General features: G+C 43.0%; 1 protein-coding gene across 1 annotated transcript in view; it reads right to left on the reverse strand.

The window, feature by feature from the left end:
- PLXDC2 (plexin domain containing 2) overlaps positions 1 to 23,171 on the reverse strand; it is a 282,435-nt gene that overhangs the window by 160,957 nt on the left and 98,307 nt on the right. The window contains exon 2 of the mRNA XM_072154195.1: positions 11,236 to 11,429. Coding sequence (XP_072010296.1) covers positions 11,236 to 11,429 — 194 coding nt within the window. The remainder of the gene's footprint in view (positions 1 to 11,235; positions 11,430 to 23,171) is intronic.

Below are 23,171 nucleotides of genomic sequence, written 5' to 3' on the forward strand. Positions count from 1 at the left end.
CCCCTACTTAAGAACACTCGACTTACATACGACCCCTAGTTACAAACGGACCTCTGGATATTGGTAATTTATTGTGCTTTAGTCCTAGGCTACAATGATCAGCTGTAACAGCTATCACAGGTGTCTGTAATGAAGCTTTAGTGTTAATATTGATTTTTATGACAACCCAACATTTTTAAAATCCAATTGTCGCAGAGACCAAAAAAGTTCTGGCTGGGATTACAATGATAAAATATACAGTTCCAACGTTCATACAAACTCAACTTAAGAACAAACCTACAGACCCTATCTTGTATGTAACCCGGGGACTGCCTGTAAATGAGAGGAACAATGGAATAGCTGAACGGGCTGATTTCTCTAGAGCTGCCCCTCTGTTCTGGAATGTCTTTCTTGTCTCCATCTTTATAATGTGCAACTCTTTAAAACTTAAGAAGTTAAAAGAAGAAGATGAGATCCTGCCAGAAGTGGCACACACCAGCATGTAAGTGCGCTTAGTTTTCTAGGTTCATTTTACAATATAATTCCTTCGGAGATACTTTTTATGCCAATGAAGGTTCTTTATTTTTCATCTTAGGTTGCACCCATGGAAGCTTTAGAAGAAACCTTGAAAGTAAAGGTGGTTCCTCGGAAATGCTAGTGTCAAAACATTGCCTTTAATGCATGACTTATTCTTAAATATTTAAAGAATTCTTTCCATGGATGTCCATCCTTCCAATCTGAGCAATCACGTGGAATTAATGTCTGTGCACTGAAACCTCGGAGAAACTCTCGCCGTCCAATTTGCTGCGTCTAAATATTGCATCAGTGAACGTGGTTGGCACAGGAGGAGCCCGGAGAACAAGATTTACAGTTTTCTATTATATTTTGGATTCAAGATTAACATAAAATGATACAATTATAAGAAATAAACACACCTCCAGCCATATAAATAGCATGGTGACCGAAATAGGGATTTGATAAAATTCTGAAAAATTCAGGAGTAGAGCAGCTAATGCTTCTAATTATTAGAGAGTGACGGGTAATGTCAAGAGTGAATTAACTGGCAATAATGGGAAGTCCAGTAACAGTTCTTTTGGCACATTAATATCTATTCTATGAGGTCATGAGGACTAAGGTCGGAGATGCCATCATGGATTAAAATAGAAAGCAATGGGCCAGAAGTGTTGGGGGTCATGGGTTCTGCTGTAGTGAATTAGTAGCCTTAGAGGTTGTTGGGGTAATCACTGAGGACACCGATTGGCCACAGCAAGTCCTATGATCTCAACACTTGCCACGTAACCAAAGACTGACACGACTCTGGAACCGGAAGTCTGGAAATCCCCTATAATCTTGTAGGTGATCAGCAGAGTGCTCCTATATCAGTATATGTAAGGGCCCCTATATTTTCTCAGAATGAGACCCAAAGAAGTAGCTGTTGATGGGCAATTGCTTCTTTGGCCTAGCTAGATGTTGCTGTGCCCCCGATGCAATATCTTTTATAGTAGTGGTCTTTTTGTATAGACACCCTGAAGGCCACTTGGCACAGATCGCACATTTTGTACCTCTCACACCCATGACTAAACATGATTTTTGGGATTTTTGAATATAATAACAATGTATCAGTATAGACAAAACAGTAAGTGTCCAGGGAAAAATTCTAACACTGTGTAAATACTATGCTATGCAGGGTCTATAGATAAATTGGGTTATCACAAATTTTCGTCACTTCGTCTTACGAACAAGGAAACAGAATTTGGCACAAAATTTGGGTAATTACAGGCAGTCCCCGGGTTACGTACAAGATAGCTTCTTTAGGTTTGTTCTTAAGTTGAATTTTGTATGTAAGTCGGAACTGTATAGTTTATAATTGTAACCTCAACCAAATAGTTTTTGGTCTCTGTGACAATTGGATTTTAAAAATGTTGGGTTGTCAAAAGAACCAGGAGTAACAATAAAGCTTCATTACAGACACCTGTGATAACTGTTATAGCTGTTTACTGTAGCCTAGGACTAAAGTACAATAAATTACCAATATCCAGAGGTCCGTTTGTAACTAGGGGTCGTCTGTAAGTCCGGTGTTCTTAAGTAGGGGACCGCCTGTATTCAAAACTAGTGTTGAGTGGAGCGGAGCCTCAATGTTCCTTAGAACTTCATTAGATGTCCCCGCCGTTAATACCTGTTCTCGATTTCGGGCATTAACTCTTTAAATGCTGCTGGCAAAGTCACCATTTAAATCATAGTGGCTGAGCGCCCCAGCACTGACGTACCGGTATCCCAATATCATCGGGAGTGCCGATCCTCCCCAAATTGTCTGTGCCCAGTGCTGTTGGACGGTTAGCTCCGGTCTGTGTGCGACTGAAGGTATTTATTCAGTTAACAACCACAATCGGTGCCTGAACACGGCCCCAAACAAGTTTTTAAAAATCAGCTTTGAGTGAACTCGGCCAAACCGGAATTTTAACGAGTCGACTTACCGCTACTGAACACCAGCAAATTGGTTGAAATTTGCAACTTCCAGAATTTTCAGATTCTAATAAATTCATGCATTCTACAAAAGCTATAAATCTCCTCCTTGGTTGTGGATCTATACGTAGAGTATTGTCCTACCACATACATGTCCGGGTGTCCAAGTTTTTCCGCTACTGATGCCCGAAAACAGCAGATGCACCGACCCTCTGTAAGTGGCCTTAAAACTCCTCACTCTAAAAACCCGAAAGATTTGCTGCCAAAATCAATTTTAATAATATAGTAGCAGTTAGTGAGGCTTCTGGAAAATGCACAAAGTCACCTTAAATAATAGATGCGAAGTAAAGCACTGCCACAAATTGTAGATAAAGAGCATCAGCTGTTGCGGCACAGAGCGAATCCGTAGCCGCTCACACCGCGTCTTATGTGATTACTCATGTCAGCGACTCCCAGACAAGTGGACTCGTGCAGTTCATAGATCTTATATGTATGTAATCATCCTTTCTGATTTAAGGTCTATTTCACTTTGCCCCTGCAGAACATGGCGGAGCACATCATCACATTGTGCAGAGCGCCAGACGCATCGGACCTCACTGCAACTGGAGCAACAGAGTAACAGATTTACATTTTGCTTCTTTGGTTTGCTGTAGTCTAAATGATTACATTGCAAATCACAGAAACAGAACGATTTCTACTTGCTCGGGAAGGGGCACTGGGATCTATTTATATTCTCCATACTATAAATATACAGTCCAAGAGAGTATAGTCCATTAATTGTATCTGTGAAAGGTTTGGTTCTAATTATTAGTTATAGAGCAGCAGAAGCTGAGCAGATTGTACATAGTGTCCTATCTGCAGGCAGCATGTTATAGAGCAGGAGGAGCTGAGCAGATTGTACATAGTGTCCTACCTGCAGGCAGCATGTTATTGAGCAGGAGGAGCTGGGCAGGTTGTACATAGTGTCCTATCTGCAGGCAGCATGTTATAGAGCAGGAGGAGCTGAGTACATTGAACATAGTGTCCTATCTGCAGGCAGCATGTTATAGAGCAGGAGGAGCTGAGCAGATTGTACATAGTGTCCCATCTGCAGGCAACATGTTATAGGGCAGGAGGAGCGGAGTAGATTGTACAGTGTCCTATCTGCAGGCAGCAGGTTATAGAGCAGGAGGAGCTGAGCAGATTGTACATAGTGTCCTATCTGCAAACAGCATGTTATTGAGCAGGAGGAGCTGCGCAGATTGTACATAGTGTCCTATCCGCAGGCAGCATGTTATAGAGCAGGAGGAGCTGAGCAGATTGTACATAGTGTCCTATCTGCAGGCAGCATGTTATAGAGCAGGAGGGGCTGAGCAGATTGTACATAGTGTCCTATCTGCAGGAAGCATGTTATAGAGCAGGAGGGGCTGAGCAGATTGTACATAGTGTCCTATCTGCAGGCAGCATGTTATAGAGCAGGAGGAGCTGAGCAGATTGTACATAGTGTCCTATTTGCACGCAGTATGTAATAGAGCAGGAGGAGCTGAGCAGAATGTAGGTCGCAGTATGACAATGAGCAAACTGCTTGAGATGCGTCTAGTGTCTGTCTAGTGCCTTTCCAAGTACCTTTATCCTTTCAACGTCTTCATGTATTGGCCATGAGAAATTTTTATAAAGATGTTTGAAAAAAGAAACCTGTCATAAAGCTTGAAAGTTTTGAAGATGCCTTTAAGAAATGACATAATGTCATCAATATCCACCTCGGGTGTGTGACGCTTTGCCTTGTAGAATCACAAGAAGACAGGAACGAAAGGAAAAAAAAAAACGTGAAAATAAAGTTGTATTGATATAAGGCTAGATGTAATAGGATACATGAAGCATAAAGGATGGAAACCCTCAGCCATGTCCACAAACAGGGACACGACAGTAATAGAAAATGTTATACATCCTAATTTTCCGCACTTTCCTAATTGCCCGCGTTATGCGGAGCAGGTCACAGCTCTAGGCTTTTAATTGGACCTTGATAGTTGGAATATTCCCTAGTAAATAGACTCTTTACGGAAATCGGAGCTCTAATTGTATAATATTTTGTGAAGTTTCATCGTTATGTTCTGTTAAAAACCTGTAGAAAATAGGTCAGGACTAAAATGTGACCATTAAGAGAGCAGTGACATGGAGTGGTCACAGTGGGCTGATAATAAGGAGCGAAATGTGCCGCATCGGTCTGGGGGGGTACATCCAGCCGTTGTGTCCCTCGTTAGGGCCTGTAGATTTATTTCCCCTTAGACTGCATTTTGGTTTATTGCTATATGAGTAGATGATCACTAATGGTCCACATCTCCCTCACAGGGATTGGTATATAGTTTAGGTTATAAATGAAAAGTTTTGTAAGTTTTTAGCTCCACGTAATATAATTTAGATGTCGGGGTTTGATTCTGTCCATAACAATATGGCTTCAGAGGTTGGTTGTTCTCCCCTTGGACAGGAGCTCATTATGGAACACATGGTATATACTATTGTGTAACTCAATGACATAGTTAATGAGATAGGTAACTGTAATAAGCCGCTTGCTTATTACCATTTCATGACTATAGGGTAGAAGAAACAGTCCTCCAAGTCGGAGAACAAATGTTGGTTTCTGTCCCTTAAAAGGGAATGGATGAAGTCATACACATATGTACTCAAGTCTCCATTGGTTATCCATCATAGGGATCGGAATAGAGAAACTTCTGTATGGAGAGAGCGGCTGGTCCTGGGGTGGGACACACATAAGCAATCATACTGGGGTTCCTTGGGTCCACCAGATAAAATAATTCCAATCTAGTCCACTTCAGAATCTTAGTTATTTCCACCTATTCCTAAGGCAGTTTCAACCCTTATTTTTGTTTCTAAGTGACTCATGAACCATATGGCCCTAAATTGGATAAAATTTATCCTGAGGGCAAGGCTTTACCTGTCCCACGATTTAAACCCCTTATCTCACATAGAGCTATCTCATAACCTGACCCAAGATTGTGGTGGGTGACCTGGACAAGTGAAACAACAAGGCACCGAAAAGGGAAGTGGTCAGTGGACAAGCCAAGGTCAGTGTAGGTGACTAATGCTGGTTCTGATAGGACTAATTATGAGGGAGTGGCTTTACCTGTCCCCTGATTTATACCTCATATCTCCCAGGCAGCTACCTCAAAACTAGACTCAGTTTAGTGGATGTTGAACTGGACAAGGGAAACATCAAGGCATCCAGAAGGGAAGTGGTCAGTAGACAAGCCAAGGTCAGTGTAGGTGACTAATGCTGGTTCTGATAGGACTAATTATGAGGGAGTGGCTTTACCTGTCCCCTGATTTATACCTCATATCTCCCAGGCAGCTACCTCAGAACTAGACTCAGTTTAGTAGTTGTTGAACTGGACAAGGGAAACATCAAGGCATCCAGAAGGGAAGTGGTCAGTAGACAAGCCAAGGTCAGTTCAGGTACAGAACTTTAGTGATGTTCAATTCAAAGAGTTCAGAGTAGCTTGAACAGCTCATGATGCGAGTGCAGACTGAAAATCAGCTTAGCATAACCCCTTAACAGGGACATTAGAAAACTTTTTGCTCTGGCACCTTCCAGAGGGAAGATGGCTTAAATATCCATGGGGTCCTGGGAATTGGTTTAGAATTGTGAACATGCTTTATATTCTGGAGCTTGCAGTAGGAGGCAGGACCTGGTACAAAGAAGAGAACAGGACAACGGGGAAAGGTGAGTAACCTACACATCCTCTGCATATAGAATTCATATTGTTTTTGCCTACCTTTTATATTATTTTAATAAACTTTACTTAGTTGCCTTCTCCTAAATATAAAATTAAAGTTTGAGCTTTTTACATAATGATAAAGACATAGCCGTTTTTTGATTTGGATTGTAAAAAGTAGGGGAAAGCAACCGGTATAATGAAAATTACCGGCACAGAGAAAACAACAGTGATTGCCGTTCCCTTCCCAGTAGTTGAGCTGAATAATTATACTTGTCTGGCACGCTCATAGCACTCGTAATAATCACCTATCGACTGTGACCGCACTCAGCTTCCTGAAAGTCTATCTAGTAATCACTTTCTGACTTCTTAGGTTAAACATGACGGGATGATTGCTTATTCCAAATTTACTGAAAACCTCAGCTGAAAATTTTTTGGATATTAAGCTGCAGGGTCCAGACGTCTTATTCTGTAATGTCCCAAATGTGATTTGATTCATTTATTAACTGATAAAGTTCTAATGCAACCATAGGAGGTTTACTGGGCAAAATCTATTAATGACCTTTCCATAGGATACGCAACGCAATATCTAATTAGTGAGGACTGACAACCAAATGGACGGAGTCTGGGGCACCGGTTTTGTAGGTGGATTAAGACTTGGGGGTATTTCAAGAGAGGGTGTGAGAAGGGTCCTTTCCTGTATGATTTGTCAAAGGTGGACTCGGGTGCACCAACCGGGTGGTGAGATGAGCCTCTTCCCTCAGGCGGCAGCAAAATGGGGGGCAGCATCAGAAGCGCAGTCACCTGCTATGAAGCAGGTTCAGACTTAAAAATTGTGTCTATTCACACCCAATGTCTGCCTGATATATAACCGCTGGATGGGGCAGAGGGCCCAACGTCCTATAGCTCGCCTCATGCAGAAGATAGTGTAGGTTCACCCCAGGTTGACTAAATGTAGTTTCTTCACCCTCTATCCTAGACACTCTATTGATAGTATCACCTTGTGGACCCACAAACCACTAACACCACCATCTGAATGTGTCCTGTATTTACTCACTTTATTCCTCTATAGTGATGTTTGGGGGGTCGCAGTGTAAAGTCATTGGGGCAGATTTACTTACCCGGTCCTGTCGCGATCCCGTGGTGCTTTGTCCGATGAGGATTCGGGTCTGCGACGATTCACTAAGGTCGTGCGTCCAATTTCCTGCATGCGTCGCTTCCGCGCCGAGGTCCGCCGGCGTTCACCTTCTTCGTCCTGGTGCATGTAAGTGTGTGTCTTGCAACACAATTCTAAATGTCAAATATTGCGCATTGTCCGAATCCATCGGGTTGTCCCACGGCCATGCCCCCCCAATTTCTGTCGCGTGCAAGCCGACGCGGATGCGCCAAAATCCGGTCGCGTGCGCCAAAATCTCGGGGCAATTCAGCGCGAAACGGAAATCGCCAGGAAACCCGAAAATGCACTCCGCAGACCCTTAGTAAATGAGCCCCTATATGTATCTCGAAGGGTGTTATTGTTTAAGTATGTGTGCAGTATCGACATAGATGTGCTATTACAAGCCAAAGTCGGAGGAGCAGAGTATAAGCCAATGGGGGTCATTTACTAAGGGCCCGATTCGCGTTTTCCCGACATGTTACCCGAATATTTCCGATTTGCGCTGATTTCCCCTGAATTGCCCTGGGATTTTGGCGCACGCGATCGGAATGTGGCGCATCGGCGCTGGCATGCACGGAACGGAATCGAAGGGCGTGGCATTTTAAACAAAAAATCTGTCGCGGAGCTTGCACCTACCTTCACTCAGCCCGGCTCGAAGAACTCCAGTGCGTTCCGATGCTTTTCAGCGCAGCAGCGCCACCTGGTGGACGGCGGAGGAACTACCTTAATGAATCTCGGCCGGACCCGAATCCAGCGCAGAGAACGCGCCGCTGGATCGCGAATGGACCGGGTAAGTAAATCTACCCCAATGTATTTAAGAGTTAGGGGTCTACGGTATCGGTGAAATATAAGCTGTGATAAAGGGTTAACAAAAGCTACATTTTTCCACTGCTGTTTCCTGTTAATAAAGTCTAACTGGTTACAAAGGGATAATCTTTTTCTATATTATCCTTCTCCACAAGATTCGAGGTTCCTTTCATGCTACGCTGCCTTTGTTTTTGTTTCCAGGTCTTTGGAGCCGAGTTGTCTGCTCAGCAAAAAGTGCCCCGACCTCTGAAACACCTTCACGGGCTACCCCACCGAATTTATCCCGAAACACAAGGAGTCAGCATATTCTAGGGCATATGAGGTAATACTGCCAATGACAGGGACCCTAATATAGTGCTCACTAGTAACTATACATAAGATGTACAAATATCAACTACTGTAAGCACCTAAAATCCAGCACTGATGCAGAAGGAATAATTATGAGATATTCCGGATGATTCAAAATCCGATAAAAATTACAGGTTATAAAATTAAGTTTACAATAAATTGTGCTGGATAGTTAAATGCTGGAATTATAGCTGTAGCAGGCTTCTGGTTGAATACACTGGGGCAGATTTACTTACCCGGCCCATTCGCGATCCAGCGGCGCGTTCTCTGCGTTGGATTCGGGTCCGGCCGGGATTCACTAAGGTAGTTAATCTGCCGTCCACCAGGTGGCGCTGCTGTGCTGAAGAGCATCGGAACGCCCTGGAATACACCGAGCCGGGCTGAGTGAAGGTAAGTGCAATTTTCGCAACACTTTTTTTTTAAATGCGGCGGTTTTTCCGAATCCGCAGGGTTTACGTTCAGCCACAACCCCCGATTTCCGTCGCGTGCATGCCAGCACCGATGCACCACAATCTGATCGCGTGCGCCAAAATCCTGGGCAATTCAGGGGAAATCGGCGCAAATCGGAAATATTCGGGTAACACGTCGGGAAACCGCAAATCGGGTCCTTAGTAAATGACACCCAATATAAGTGTAGCCTAGAAGGAGGGGTAAGTGCACAGCAGTATGAGACTTCAAGACTTGACAATTCTGGAAAATATATCCAGTTTTCCCGTTCCTGTTGCTACACAAGGAGTTCAACTTTATTATATAAAAATTACTACCTTAATTAAAGTTTTTTTTCTGCTTTTGCAGCAAACTCCAAAAGCGGGAACATTTTTAGGGAAAAGACTTTACTTGCTCCTCCAGGGGGTACTTGTTTTGGATACGTCTCACGCTTCCAATTCCAATGGGCAGTCAATGATGATGTCTTTTTCACTGCACATGTGACGTCTGGGTCAATTACTGGACTTAAATGTGACTATTTATCACTAGGGATGAGCAGACTGAAACCAAAATGTTCTGGCCTGTGCCAGCAGCAATCGTAGGCCTTACCGGTGGGTAATTCAGGTTCATGGTACCCAACCCAAACTTTCAGGTATGAATCAGCTGAACTCAGTGAACCCAAACCTGAATGTGTCCATTTTGATAACCAATAGCTCATTGGGCACAAAAGCATCAGATAACGGGTAATGGGTGCACCATAGTGAGGGGTATGCAGAAATTCTCTTTTACAGAAAAAATCCTTAAAAGACATCTACCATCAGTTTAGTGATGGCAGATGTGTCCTAGTAAGAAGTTCCTCAGAACTTCTTTTAATATAACCCTATATCCCGCCCCACCTGGTTCAGAACCCCCCAAAGCGCAAAGATAGTTTATGGTTTGGGGCCGCTAGCGCTACCGGGGGTATTGTGTGTGTGTGCACACATTAAAATGCTGAGGCAATTGGGGGACGTGGTCTGTACCCTCAGGCTAATTTGCATAACTTTTATAGCTCTATATTTCCATGGGATATATAGTTATAATAGAAGAAGTCTTAAAGGGAACCTGTCACCACAAGGCAGAATTTCATTGGTGACAGGTCCCAATAGGCACTGCAGAGTACATTACTTTACAGTTAGAATCACATCCGTGCTCTTACCAACAAGTCCTGGCCAAGTCCCGGGGTGATGCCTCTTTTCAAAGCTCAATTTTTCCTCACTCATTTACATAAGTCTCTGTTCAGCCCCTGATGCTAATTATTCAATTATTTCCCCTCCCACATGGTCCCTCTTCTCATCCTTCCCTCAGTGACGTCGGCTCGTAGCACAGGAAAATTCGCACCTGCACGGTGAGTAGTTGAGAAGCGCAGGCGCGAGGTTTCCTGATGGTAGATGATGGTTTTGATGGTAGATGTCCTCTAAAGGGAACCTGTCATTAGTAAGTGGCCTAATAAACCACTAGCAAACTTGTCAAGCAGCTGAGCAGCTTCTAGATGATGTTTCTTTCATGGGCTAGTGTGGTGCCATCATGCAGAAAGTCAACTTTGAAGTGAGATGTAAATTGGTTTTATGAAGTCAAGGAGGCGGAGAGTTCAACACTGATGTCAAGCTGTCTTAGAACACCCCCTTTACTGTAATTGATGGTCCTGTGTCCAGGGACATTATTAATCAGATTTACTGAAGTCCGGTGAATGATGTCATTTACATGGGTAGAAGTGTTGAGAGGCGGAGAGAACTTGACTTTATACATCTAATTTACACCATTTGATTTTCAGGATGTTGCTACCAAGCTGGGCCATGAAAGAAGCATGAAGCTGTCCAACTGCTTGACAACATACTGGTAGTGGTTTAATAGGTCAATTTCTGATGAGAGGTCCCCTTTAAGATTTTATGTGGATGTCTCTTTGGATACACACATATTTTCCATGGATCATAAGTCATAGGGGCAGGTCGGTATCTTTAAAGGGGTAGTTAAAGGGGTAGTGATGGTGATTACAGGATAGCTGTCCTAGAAGACCTATTCACATGAATGAAGCAGAAGTCTAGCTGGAGCACCCATTCTCCATTCAGGTGGACTTTGGGTTCCTGCAGTCAGATCCCCAGCGGTAACTTATCCCTGATTCTGATGGTAGTGGATAATTATCTTTTGTGACTAGACCCTTTTTAATAATTGATATAAAGATATTAAACACCGATTTCCAATTTTTCCATGGACATTTAAAACCTTTTCATGTAGGGTAACTTCTCTTTTTTTAAAGAACTTCATCTTAAACATGTGACTTTATACAGAGAATATTTAGGATTATTTTACCTCTATGTCGGTGCCGTTGTCATTGTCATCCAGAAAAAGGTCTGGTAGACCCGCAGTGTCAGAGAAATCATGACCTAAGCTCGGCCGGTTTGTATCCACAGAACGTCTCCTCCATCTGTGTCGGGGAACGTGTAAATCCATAGAAACCGTTTTATCCGCTTCCACCACAATCGGAGAAATTGAATAAGACACATCTGTAAGAAACAGAAAAGTTGGGTTACAAGATGTCTTTCCAGTCATATCCTATGGACACATTTCATCTTGAAGTAGTGGCTACTGCTTCATTCATGGAGGACGACCTAAAAATGTAGTTGTCCTCCCAACGGAGGAGAAGTAGTTTACATGCATTGATCTCAAGGACATCCTACTATCTAGATATCAAAAACAGATAAAAAAAACTGCAATATCATATATGATCAATCATCCTAAGCCAACAGGGGACAATCTTTTCTTGAACTTGATGTACTGACCTTCCTAAATCGACAAGCTTCACATATTCTTAAACCAAAAAGTGGAAAAATGGGCTTGTGTGACATTTTACTTCCGCAAAGATTTCTATGACTTTTTGAAATTTTGCATCACACTCTTGAAGTTGGTAGGAAAATGGCTCTGGTTAAGCCTGTATACAACAATTTTACTGATCTGTTTTTTCCAAAAATTGCAAATATTGTCACAAGGGTAAAAGTTAATGATGAGCTGACCTGAACTGCAATTTTTCGGGTCCGTGACGGACATTGTAAGTAGTGTTGAGTGGCCTTGAAGCGCAAAGTTCATTGTACCACCATTTACTTCTTTAAACGTTTGGGGCCGGGGTTGGGTTTAGCTGTCGTTAAATGCCGCTGGCAAAGCCACCAGCGGCATTGAAATTACCTATGGATGACACCAATTTGGGGAAGATCGACTCTCTCCACTGACGTCATAGAGAGAGAAGACCCTCTCCAAAATGTCGGCGCATGTGGCCATGGCTAATTTAAACAGTTAACAATTGTGATCGATGCCATGTTAGAGATTGGGGTTCAGCTTTGGCCAAGTTTGCATGAACCTGAAATTCAACAGGTCCACTCATCATTAATAGCAGGTTCATATCATGCGCCCCCAGCTGGACTTCAGCCAGCAGTTCAGGTCCGGGTGAGACATTTGAGCTGAACACCACCGATGCCAGCATCGATGTCAAGGTACACGAACTTCTGTTCAAGGTTCATCTGAATTTGCCGAACCCCGACCCGTATGGGTCCACTCATCCCTAAAAAGAAAAAGCAGACTACAAGGCGGACGTATAGCCATGCCAATTTTTCAAAAATTATGTGCCATATGATACATAGGTCACAGAATATGCCAACGAAGACTCCAGCGAATATTCCCCTCATAATAACGGGGGAGGAGTGAGTTATGGCAGCTAGGTCTTCAGCTTACAGTGAACAGCAAATCTACAGACAGAGACTGCAGAGAGAGAGAGTGGAGCTTACTAGACACTAGTGAAAAACTATGTTAGTCCTCATGTACACAATCAACAGACTAATGATTTTTGTAAAGTTTGCTTAAAGGTTCGGCATGGTTTGAAGGAAATCTATCATTTGATTTCATGCCTTAAGAACCAAACATACCTTGAAAATGCTGTAGCTACACTGATGCAAAAACTTATCGAGTGGTTTTGCTGAAAAAACAATTATAACATTCAGGACCTTGGGAAATCTGGATTGCAATCAGCCTGCCACATTACAAAAAATGTCCTGTCTGAACTGTCCAGACAGGACTAATCAACCTGAGCTGGATGACTCTTACACAGCAGCTGAGGGATGGTGCAGCAATTGATTACTTCTGCCTGTCGGGCACAAGACAGTGATTTAAAAAATAATCAAATGGTCCAGCCAGATTCCAAAATGTATTCAAAGTTTATTCAGTTCAATCTTTACATCCACAATGTAATTCCTTATCTCCACCGACGCTTTTCAAATGGTATAACCGTCCTTAATCATGATCTCAACAACACAGTGATTACAGCGTTCTCTGGAGCAGTGCATAATTAGGATAAGAGGAAAAGCGCCGAGGCCAGGCACAGGAGCCACAGAGCTTCATTATCATAATTCTATAATTGTTTTTCACCAAAACCACTCAGTTCAGGGATTAAACAAGATATGTTTCTGCATCAGTGTAGCTACAGCGCTCTCAATGTATGTTTGAAATCAAATGGTAGATTTCCTTTAAGTATACATAGAGTCCTTTCTCAATTTTAAGGAGCGTGTCATTATCACCATGTCACTTGGAACCAAACTTCACATAGTAAAGAGAGGGGGTGATTACATTTAACCAAAAAAAAAACAAAAGAGAGGAAAAAAGGAAGCCCATATGTAGGACATTGCATTGATAAGATATGTGAAATGTAAATGACACTCGGTATCTCGGCTAAGCAGTACATGCATTTTATAATTGAAAGTGTAGGCTTAGACATTCGGAGCATATTACCAGCCTGTCAAGCCTCACTTCTACCAGAGAACATTAAATTAGGTTGAGGCTCTGTACAGAATAGAAGAGAAGAATAAATACACTTTGGGAAGGATCTTCCCCGTCTGCACCAGTAATACCAAAAAATTATACGTAGTCACCCAGATTGAGATCAGCAGAGACGTTTACCCAGCAATATTGGAAATTGTAACGCTGACATGTGAATGGCGACTTATCTTGTTAGAATGGGTCCCAGGTATTCGATACATGGCGGCGGCTTCAGTATAAATAATAATAACTGCATCTACAAATATAATAACCTGTCTGCAGTCAGACGTCGCCATGGTAAGTGATAGCGGAAAATTTCTCCTAAACGAATTCCGAGTCAAAAATATTGTCATTATTATAGGTGTAACAGTAAGGAGATGCAGATAGTGACATGGCGCACAATGCGATAAATGGCGGAATATAATGTGGTAGCGCATTAGAGGGGGAATCTAGCTGTATACAATTTAGAGGGCTGCAAATAGGTAAAAAAATGAGAGTGCATATATTCACCTTACGCACCCTCAACTGCTGCTATGCCAATGGTTTACAGGATGTGGCTACACTGCACTTCCTGTCCCAGTTGCTGGAGCACTCTACTACCTGTCCTGGTGTCTGCAGCACTTCAATTCCTGTCCCAATTCTGGCAGCACTCCACTTCTTCTCCCAATTGCCACAACACTCCCCTTCCTGAACCAATTACTGCATTTTAGAGGGCTGAAAACGGAAAAAAATGAGAGAGCATATATTCACCTCACGCACCCTCCACTGCTGCTTTCCCAGTGGTTTACAGGTTGTTGCTACACTCCACTTATTTTCCCAGTCGCTGAAACGCTCCAATCATTGTCTCTGCAGCACTCCATTTCCTGTCTAATTCCTTGCAGCACTCCACTTCCTATCCCATTCCTTGCAGCACTCCACTTCCTGTCCCAGTTGCTGCAGCACTCCACATCCTATCCCATTCCTTGCAGCACTCCACTTCCTGTCCTGGTTCCTGTAACACCCCACTTCCTGTCCCAGTTGCTGCAGCACTCCACGTCCTATCCCACTCCGTACAAACTCTACTTCCTGTCCCAGTCGCTGAAGCACTCTACTTCTTATCTCATTCCTTGCAGCACTCCATTTCCTGTCCTGGTTCCTGTAGCACTCCACTTCCTGTCTCAGTTTGTGCAGCACTCCACATCCTATCCCATTCCTTACAAACTCCACTTCCTGTCCCAGTCGCTGCAGCACTCCACTTCCTATCCCATTACTTGCAGCAGTCCACTTCCTGTCCTGGTTCCTGTAGCACTCCACTTCCTGTCCCAGTTGCTGAAGCACTCCACTTCCTATCCCATTCATTGCAGCACTCCACTTCCTATCCCATTCCTTGCAGCACTCCACTTCCTGTCCTGGTTCCTGCAGCACTCCACTTCCTGTCCCAGTTGCTACTACACTTTGAAGAGTAAATCAGTGACTCTTCTACTGCTGTCACAATATATCTCACTCTCTACATTGTGAGACTTTAGCTAAGCTATTAGACGTCTGAGAAGCAGGTAGGTAGTCCTCCATAGCATCAAGCAGTATTGTGAATAAAGACCCGACTATAACATCAGAATATATAATACTAGGGGGAAAACTGTATAAGGAGGTTATTAAGGTTGGTCCTTCCGGCACCAGTCATAATTTAGTCTGTACTGGAGAGAAGATGCAATGAATTTATTAAAACATTTACATAGGATCTGGCTTAGATTTCAGCTATCATTTTTGGCATTAATTTGAATACATTTGTTGGGGGTCTTCCCCTTCCTTATCAGCACTGCCCACTATTCCAAAAAGTGCTGTCAGGAGGGAGTGAATCCATTCCAAATCTGTACTGTGTGACATATCTGAAAACTCCAGAAAATGATAGGTGAGGGGACCCATCATCCAGACTATGTCTGGAACATGGCTGCCATCAAGATCTTGTTGGATCAAGTGCAAGTTTTTCCAATGGAAAGGGGGTCATGTAGCAGATCAAAGAGTCCTAAAACTGCCGCAATCAGATCTGCAATGTATTTTGTGTCTCAAAAGTTATGAACACAGAAAGTTGAAAACAACAACCGGGAACGTACCATTTGATGCACATCTACTTGACGTGTTGTCCATGGTGCTGAACACAGAGCTGAACACATTCAATTCAACGGGGCGAAATTGATTGAGAACACCAATCTTAAAGTTCTCCCCCATTGGTGGTTCAGCACAAACTCCACCAGTAGACAGAGACTAAGAAAACTATAGAAAAACCGGTGGGTCTGGCGTTCACGCTTCTGCCCGAAACCCTGCCCCCCACCCTGGCACACCCTAAGTGGTGTGCAGGTCGGGGAAACAGGAAATCTGTCAGGTAGGGGTAAAATCATGTGGGTTGTTTTGCCAGGGAAGAAGGCATGAGGAATTTCCCACAATCTTTGTCATAAATAGTGGTTTTTAAAACTGAAGCCATCCACTTTATAAACTTCCAAAAATGGCTCCATCTCCTACTCTTAGCTGGGGTATTCAGATTTATATTTTATTTCCAAAATAAAAGGCTTTTCCATGACTTCTGACCCTGTAGGACTCCACCTAGACATGACATTACATGACAGGGCGGCATGGTGGCTGAGTGGGTAGAACTTCTGCCTTGCAGCACTGGCGTCCTGGGTTCAATTCCCACCCAGGTCAACATCTGCAAAGAGTTTGTATGTTCTCTCCGTGTTTGCGTGGGTTTCCTCCGGGTCCTCCGGTTTCCTCCCACACTCCAAAACATACTGGTAGGGTGATTAGATTGTGAGCCCCATGGGGACAGGGACCAAGTTGCTTTGTGCAGCGCTGCATAATCTGTGTGCGCTATATAAATAAAGAATTATTATTATTATATAGTTTTGATTGCTAGCAATGGCCACTAGGGGGAGTTGTAGGTGTTTACTACATACTGCTTTATTATGTAGTTCAACATATAAACAGTATGCAGTAAGCTCCTAGACTCCCCCTAGTGGTGACTAAAGAGAGACAGAATTTATACTGACATTTTTTCAAAAGTGAACGGATCATTTTGTAAACGCCGTTTCGGCCTCTGTAAATATTTATTACGAAATGAATATGCACAGAATGTTGTCCCCAAATTCAACATAATGGGGCTAATTTACTAAGGGTCCGCGGACCACATTTTCGTCGGGTTTCCCAACGATTTCAGTCGTGCACTGCATTTAACAGGGGTTCTTTTTGCACGCGATCGGATTTTGGCGCAATCGCGCCGACTGTCATGCAACGCAAATTGGGGGCGTGGCCATCGGACAACCCGACGGATTCGGACTACGCACAGGATTTAAAATTAAGCAAGCACCGGGAAGAAGAAGGTGAACTCCGGCGGACCTCAACGGGGAAGCAACAGATGCAGGCGCACAAGCTACATGAATCGCGCCGGACAGGGCCGGATTAAAGGAGGGGCTCATGGGGCTCTAGCCCCAGGGCCCCCACAACTTTCACTTTTTAAGGGGCCCCCACCAGTTCCTGACAGTCAACAACTCAGCTCAGCTGAGTCGCTGACTGTCTGTGTGCAATGCGCAGCGGCCCGTGGCCACCCGCAACACACATAGGGGTCTAAGGTGACAGCTGTGTTAGTGAGACACAACTGCCTTCGCTGGGGAGATCGCCGAGATCGCCATTTTCTACAGAGACTGGCAGCTAAAGTTTAAAGGGGGCTGGTGGCTGTATACTACAGGGGGCTGGTGGCTTTATACTACAGGGGTCTGGCAGGCTATATACTACAGGGGGCTGGCAGGCTACATACTACAGGGGGCTGGCAGGCTACATACTACAGGGGGCTGGCAGGCTACATACTACAGGGGGCTGGCAGGCTACATACTACACGGGGCTGGCAGGATATATACCTCCAAAAACATTGTTGGAAGGGCCCCCACCAGTTTGCGCCCAAGGGCCCCCACCACCCTTAATCCGGCCCTGGCGCCGGATTTCATCTTCCTCGGACCATCCGGATCGGGGATTGTGACAGGACTGGTTAAGTAAATTTGCCCCAGTGTTCAAAGATGGACATTCACCACCTGCTATCTATGAAAGCTCAGTAGAAGCTGGAAAGACTTTTCAAAAAGTTAATATTCTAAGATTTTTCTTTTCAATCACATTCTTTAAAGAGGTCCTGAGCTATGAATTATGCATAACCTAAATGTTAATCTACAGTTATAATCACATTGCTCCTGGTATGTAATAATTGCAGGCTCAATATATTCTTCAAGCCATCTGAACAAAGTCTGGTAATTAGACATGTGAAAAAAATTATACAAAAAGTGGGAAATATAGTTTGGGTTTTTTTAATTTCATTTTTCTTTTCCGCAAAAAGATGAAAACGGTTAATGAGTTTCTGTAGCCCAGAAAAAAAAACTCCATCTCCTAGAAAAATAATGAACTTTATTATCCGTGACTGCTAGAGCTTAACATTCTCAACCAATTATGTGGAGGTTATAGGGTGTGCGATAATGCACTGCTCCTATTAAAGGTGACTGTTGTTATAGTATTAAGAAAAATCCTGATGTGGCGGTGGTTAAACACAGAACACTGGGGGGAGGGGCTGGAGGGGGGAGAAGAAACCTAAAAAAAAAAATTGAATTTACCATGTTCCCCATTCTCACAGCCAGCCCGATTATTTTAGTAAACACTACTGGGTGGAGCAGTTGGAGATCCAGCCAGTTAGTGACCTCAACGGTGATGTCACTTTTCCTGATCTTGTGACTATTGAGGTCATTGATTGACTTTGGCGCAGAATGAGGCTACCACTAGCCCAGGGCTATATTAAAAATATAATTTATTTTAATTGTTTGACATTTACTGTCCACACATGGTACCAGAACCAAGTATTTTGGAAGAGAAGGAGGTCACTTCTGTAGGCTTTGAGTTTCACAGTTTAAGGATCCTTGGAGGAACATCAAAAGGTCCTGGAAGGTCTCTTGTATACTTGTGTTGAGAGCTGAGCATCTCATTCCTTTATTATCTCTACAGAAAAGTATCAAACTTGGTGGGTGGCCTGGGGCGCCATGGGCCTTCCAGAAGTCTTAAGTCCCTAAAATCCGCTAATGGATTGGCTTAGTAGTCACAGGTAGAGATGAGCGGGATTGCTTTTCTAGTTCGGCTCTGGGACCCCCATGTGACCCAGACATCGGCCCATTGGCTTTGATGACCCTTCCTACTAGCCATGGCGATATTGGCCAGGGGGGACACCAAGATTTCTGTAAAAAGGGAGAGGGGAAATCAGTTGTTGTGCATTTTTAAGACCTGAGGAGCTCTGGTGATGGCCCCAGGAGCCCCTCCCTGCTACTTCTGCCAGAAAAATTAGTAGCGCAATTGTATGCCAGCACAGGAGGGGCGGGGTTTCATCAAACACCGGTCCCATAGTTTTGATCGATGGTTAGTAAAGTGACACTTAACAAAACCTACCATCCAGCGGCGCGTTCTCCAATGATGATTCGGGTTCTGCCAGGAATCACTAAGGTCGTGCACCCGATGTCCACTAGGTGTCGCTGCTGCACTGAAGTCCGCCGGAGTTCACCTCCTCCGTCTCGGTGTATGTGAGTGCTATTCTTGCGACACAAATTCTTTTTTAAATTCCACGTTTTTTCCGAATCCGTCGGGTTTTCCCGACGGCCACTCCCCCAATTTCTGTGGCAAAATCCCAGGGCTATTCGGCGCAAATCGGAAAAATTTATGGGAAACCCGACGAAAGTGCGCGATTCGGACCCTTAGTAAATGAGCCCCATAATGTTAGATCTCCTTTTAAGGATAGCAAGTTTCCAAAAAATTGTAATTCTTCATTCCTTCCCTATCAAGTACCGGTGCTCCAGTTGTGCCTCATTATTGACAGGAGTGCAGCCAATCGGTAGTTGCCTTCTATCAGTATCACAGTGACAAGTGAATGGCTGAAGTCATCGTATGTGTATGACAACATGGAGGAGACTGGGGGAACCCTAGAATAGATGAAGTTGGGGACTAGAGTACGGCCCCTTTCACACACACATATGCTTGCCTGGGTGGGAACCTGGGCATGGCATATGGCTCCTTACCCCTCCCCTCTTCAAAGGCAGCCGTGCAACTATCTTTTATTCCGGTTGCGGCACAGTAGGGTGACACATGTTCTGTTCCTCATACCTCGCACAATGGGGCTCATTTACTAAGGGTCCGAACGCCGCACTTTCTTCGGGTTTCCTGAATATTTCCGTTTTTCGCCGAATTGCCCCGGGATTTTGGCGCACGCAGTCGGATTTTGGCTTGCACGCGATAGAAATCGGGGGGAATGGCCGTCGGACAAACCGCGGAATTTAAAATGGCGACTGGGTGCTAGCTGCTGTTCGTATGGTCGTGTGAAAGGGGTCTAAGGTAAGATTTTTATATACTCAGGAATTATTATTATTTGTATGATTTTAAGGAACATATATGAATACATTTAGACTAGACCTCTTTACGAATACTTCAAGTCGTCAAATTTTACTTTGTAAAAATAACAATTTTGTAAGGAAGGTTGAGATCAATAAATGGAAACTTTTTGTTATGTTATTTAAAAGTTTTTTTTTTAATGGTTTTTTTCTCTTATGGCAAAGTCTCCATATATATATTTATAGAGTTTTTATTATCCAAGTAAAGTAATTTTAGAAAAGTTTTCCTTTGATTTCCGCAGGTAGATATGTAATTCTGACAGCGGCTGATGTCAGCATTATAAAAAAAACACATCCCATTGCATTTTATTCCTATTTTTTTATTGAATCCGGTTATGTGCTTTACATCGGCCGGTAATTGAATTCCGGAATGGCTGAATGCGTATTGTACAGTCCTCTCTACGAGCCACCAGATCATAAGTGACACTGCACACGCACCGCCGCTACGGGAGAGAATGAAAAATGTAAAAACTCATTAGTTATGATATATCCCGAATGGAAATGGAATTTTTATAAAAAAAAATTCTCAGTTTTCCTTTGTTTTTCATGTTTATACTATGGAGTTGATGTCTGTCTACTGGAACCATATACTGCAGATGAACCTGCCGCCTCTATATTCATTACATACATCTCAGCCTTTTATAGCTTTTTATAGTATTTTAGGTAAAAAAAAATTATTAGGTACAGAATAGGCATTTGGCAGAACTTTTCGTCTACTTTTCTGACAAAATTTTCAATGTGAATGACAAAAAGTCCACTGATTAATAGATCGTGATGGCAAGTAACCTTCTAAAAGAAAATCTACCATGGAAATCCCCTATTTACTCATAGATCCAGGCACAGGGACTGTGGGAATCTTCTTATATTTGGTATCCATGGTCTGCTTCCTTCTAAAATCAACTTTTATACTTATGCTAATGAGCTTGAAGGGCTCTGGGGGTTGTTTCCAGAGCCACTCAGTGCTGTAGCTTCACAGGCTGTTACAATGAGCAGAGTAGGTCTCCTCTCCTTCTGACTATATCTTTATGGTATGGAGACTACAGATGGAATGGATAATTGCACTGTGCTTCCAGCTGGGAATGATGGCTCTTGTCTTTTAATACGCATGCAATTCTGTGCTGAGGCATCATGGATTTGATAGCATAGAGAAGAGAAAGCAGGTTAAAATGGAAAAGTGAGGACTGATTCTTTATTAAAAAAAAAGGGAAAGACTAGAATACTATACAACCCATGGCCTCCTTCCTTCTAAAATCAGATTGTAGAATTATGCCAATAATTTATTAAATGACAGATTAGGGCAGAGGCAGCAGGAGGAATCTACCATCACATCTACTTCTGATAGCAGATTCCTCATGGGAGGTTTCCTTTAATCATTGTGACTGAAAGATAAGACATTTCTGCATTTAATCAATCACAAATATAATAAGATATTAGTAATAATCAGCCACTATTAGCGCCTTCTCACATTACACCTAATCACCAGCAGATGGCACCAGAGGGAGCTGTTCATTGATATCACTGGACTAATTAGCTGCTCCTATAATTCAATACCCATTACCAGTTCCCGTTTACTAAGCTTATCCTGTGAATCGTTACTTACCGTCACAAAGTTAATGAATTTGGTAGTTAAATCTTTGCGTATCCTTAAACCTTGCACTAAGACATCAACTGTAATCAGCAAATGTAAAATCGAAAATTAGGTAAAAATCCTTCTTTATGGTTTAATTACTTTTTTCAGCTACTATTTTAACTTGTCTGTCATGTACAAATCTTCAAGTGGAAACCATCAACAAGTTGATGTTGACAGATGTTTTATTATGCGGCTGCAGGATCATTATTGTTCGCAGGTTTGTAATATTGTACATGGACTATGGGTCGCAACGACTCATTACTGTGATGTTTGTAACTAATAAAGTTATAACAAGTAGAAATAATAATCATTGTATTGGTTGTCACCCTGAAAACTACCATTACCATCCATCCTGATAAACCAGGGACATTACTCATAGATCCAGGCACTGGGACTGTGGTATCTTCTTATAAGTGTTATCCACAACCTCCTTCCTTCTAAAATCAACTTTTATATTTATGCTCATGAGCCAGAAGTGCTCTGGGGGGTTACCAGAGCCCCTCTGTGCTGTTGCTTAGTAGTTATATGATGGTTAGGTTTCTATCCACTGTAGAAGGATGTTTTGTTCCCGGAGAACTGAGTGATAAGTGGAGACATTCAGGTTTGGGTTCGGCGACTTCCAAAGTTTGGTTCAGGTACCGGTTGTTAACCCTCCAGTAAAGGGTTTTTGCAATATTCCCTATGTATATTGCTCCCCATAACGTCATCAGGCAGTGGGAAAATTATGCCGCACACTTTTTACCGTATACATTTAAATGGTGAACACCCATGATCAGTGCCAGCAACAATCGTGGTAGCTACTTGTGGGGTAATGCTGAATCGGAACTTCTTGCTGAATTCCAGATTCAGGGACCTGAACCCGCAATGTTCAGCATGGACTAGACCATTGTGATTTCCATCCGCTCAACCCTACTGACAAGAAGCAGAAATAATACATTTTAAGAAACCGTATCACAAGTAGGGGAATGTTTATTAAGAAAACACTTTTTTTGTGTTGTCCTTAACCATAAGCCCCTGGGGTCAACTCAATTTGTTTCAAACTGAATGGATCGGGTGCTATGTACGGCTTCTTTTCCCAATCCTCTATCACGTAGCAACTAGTATTAACCAAACAGAGCTAAGCAGTGTGGGCATGTGACCCTGTAGTACCATTTTAGTTTACATTGTAGGTAATATAAACTAGTCTAAACTAAAAAACTACCCAGCAGTAGGGACTCAGAAGATAATTAGGGTTAGAAAATAATTTAAAGGGGTATTCCAGGAATCAGTATAATTCATATACAAATAGGTACTCAAAATATAAGTTAATGTAATTGTTATTAAAAATTTTGCTCCCCTTAGCAGAAAATGCTGGTGACATAGACTGTGATGGAGAATTAAAA

The sequence above is a fragment of the Engystomops pustulosus genome, chromosome 5 (genome assembly GCF_040894005.1).
Source record: "Engystomops pustulosus chromosome 5, aEngPut4.maternal, whole genome shotgun sequence".
Taxonomy (NCBI): Eukaryota; Metazoa; Chordata; class Amphibia; order Anura; family Leptodactylidae; genus Engystomops; species Engystomops pustulosus.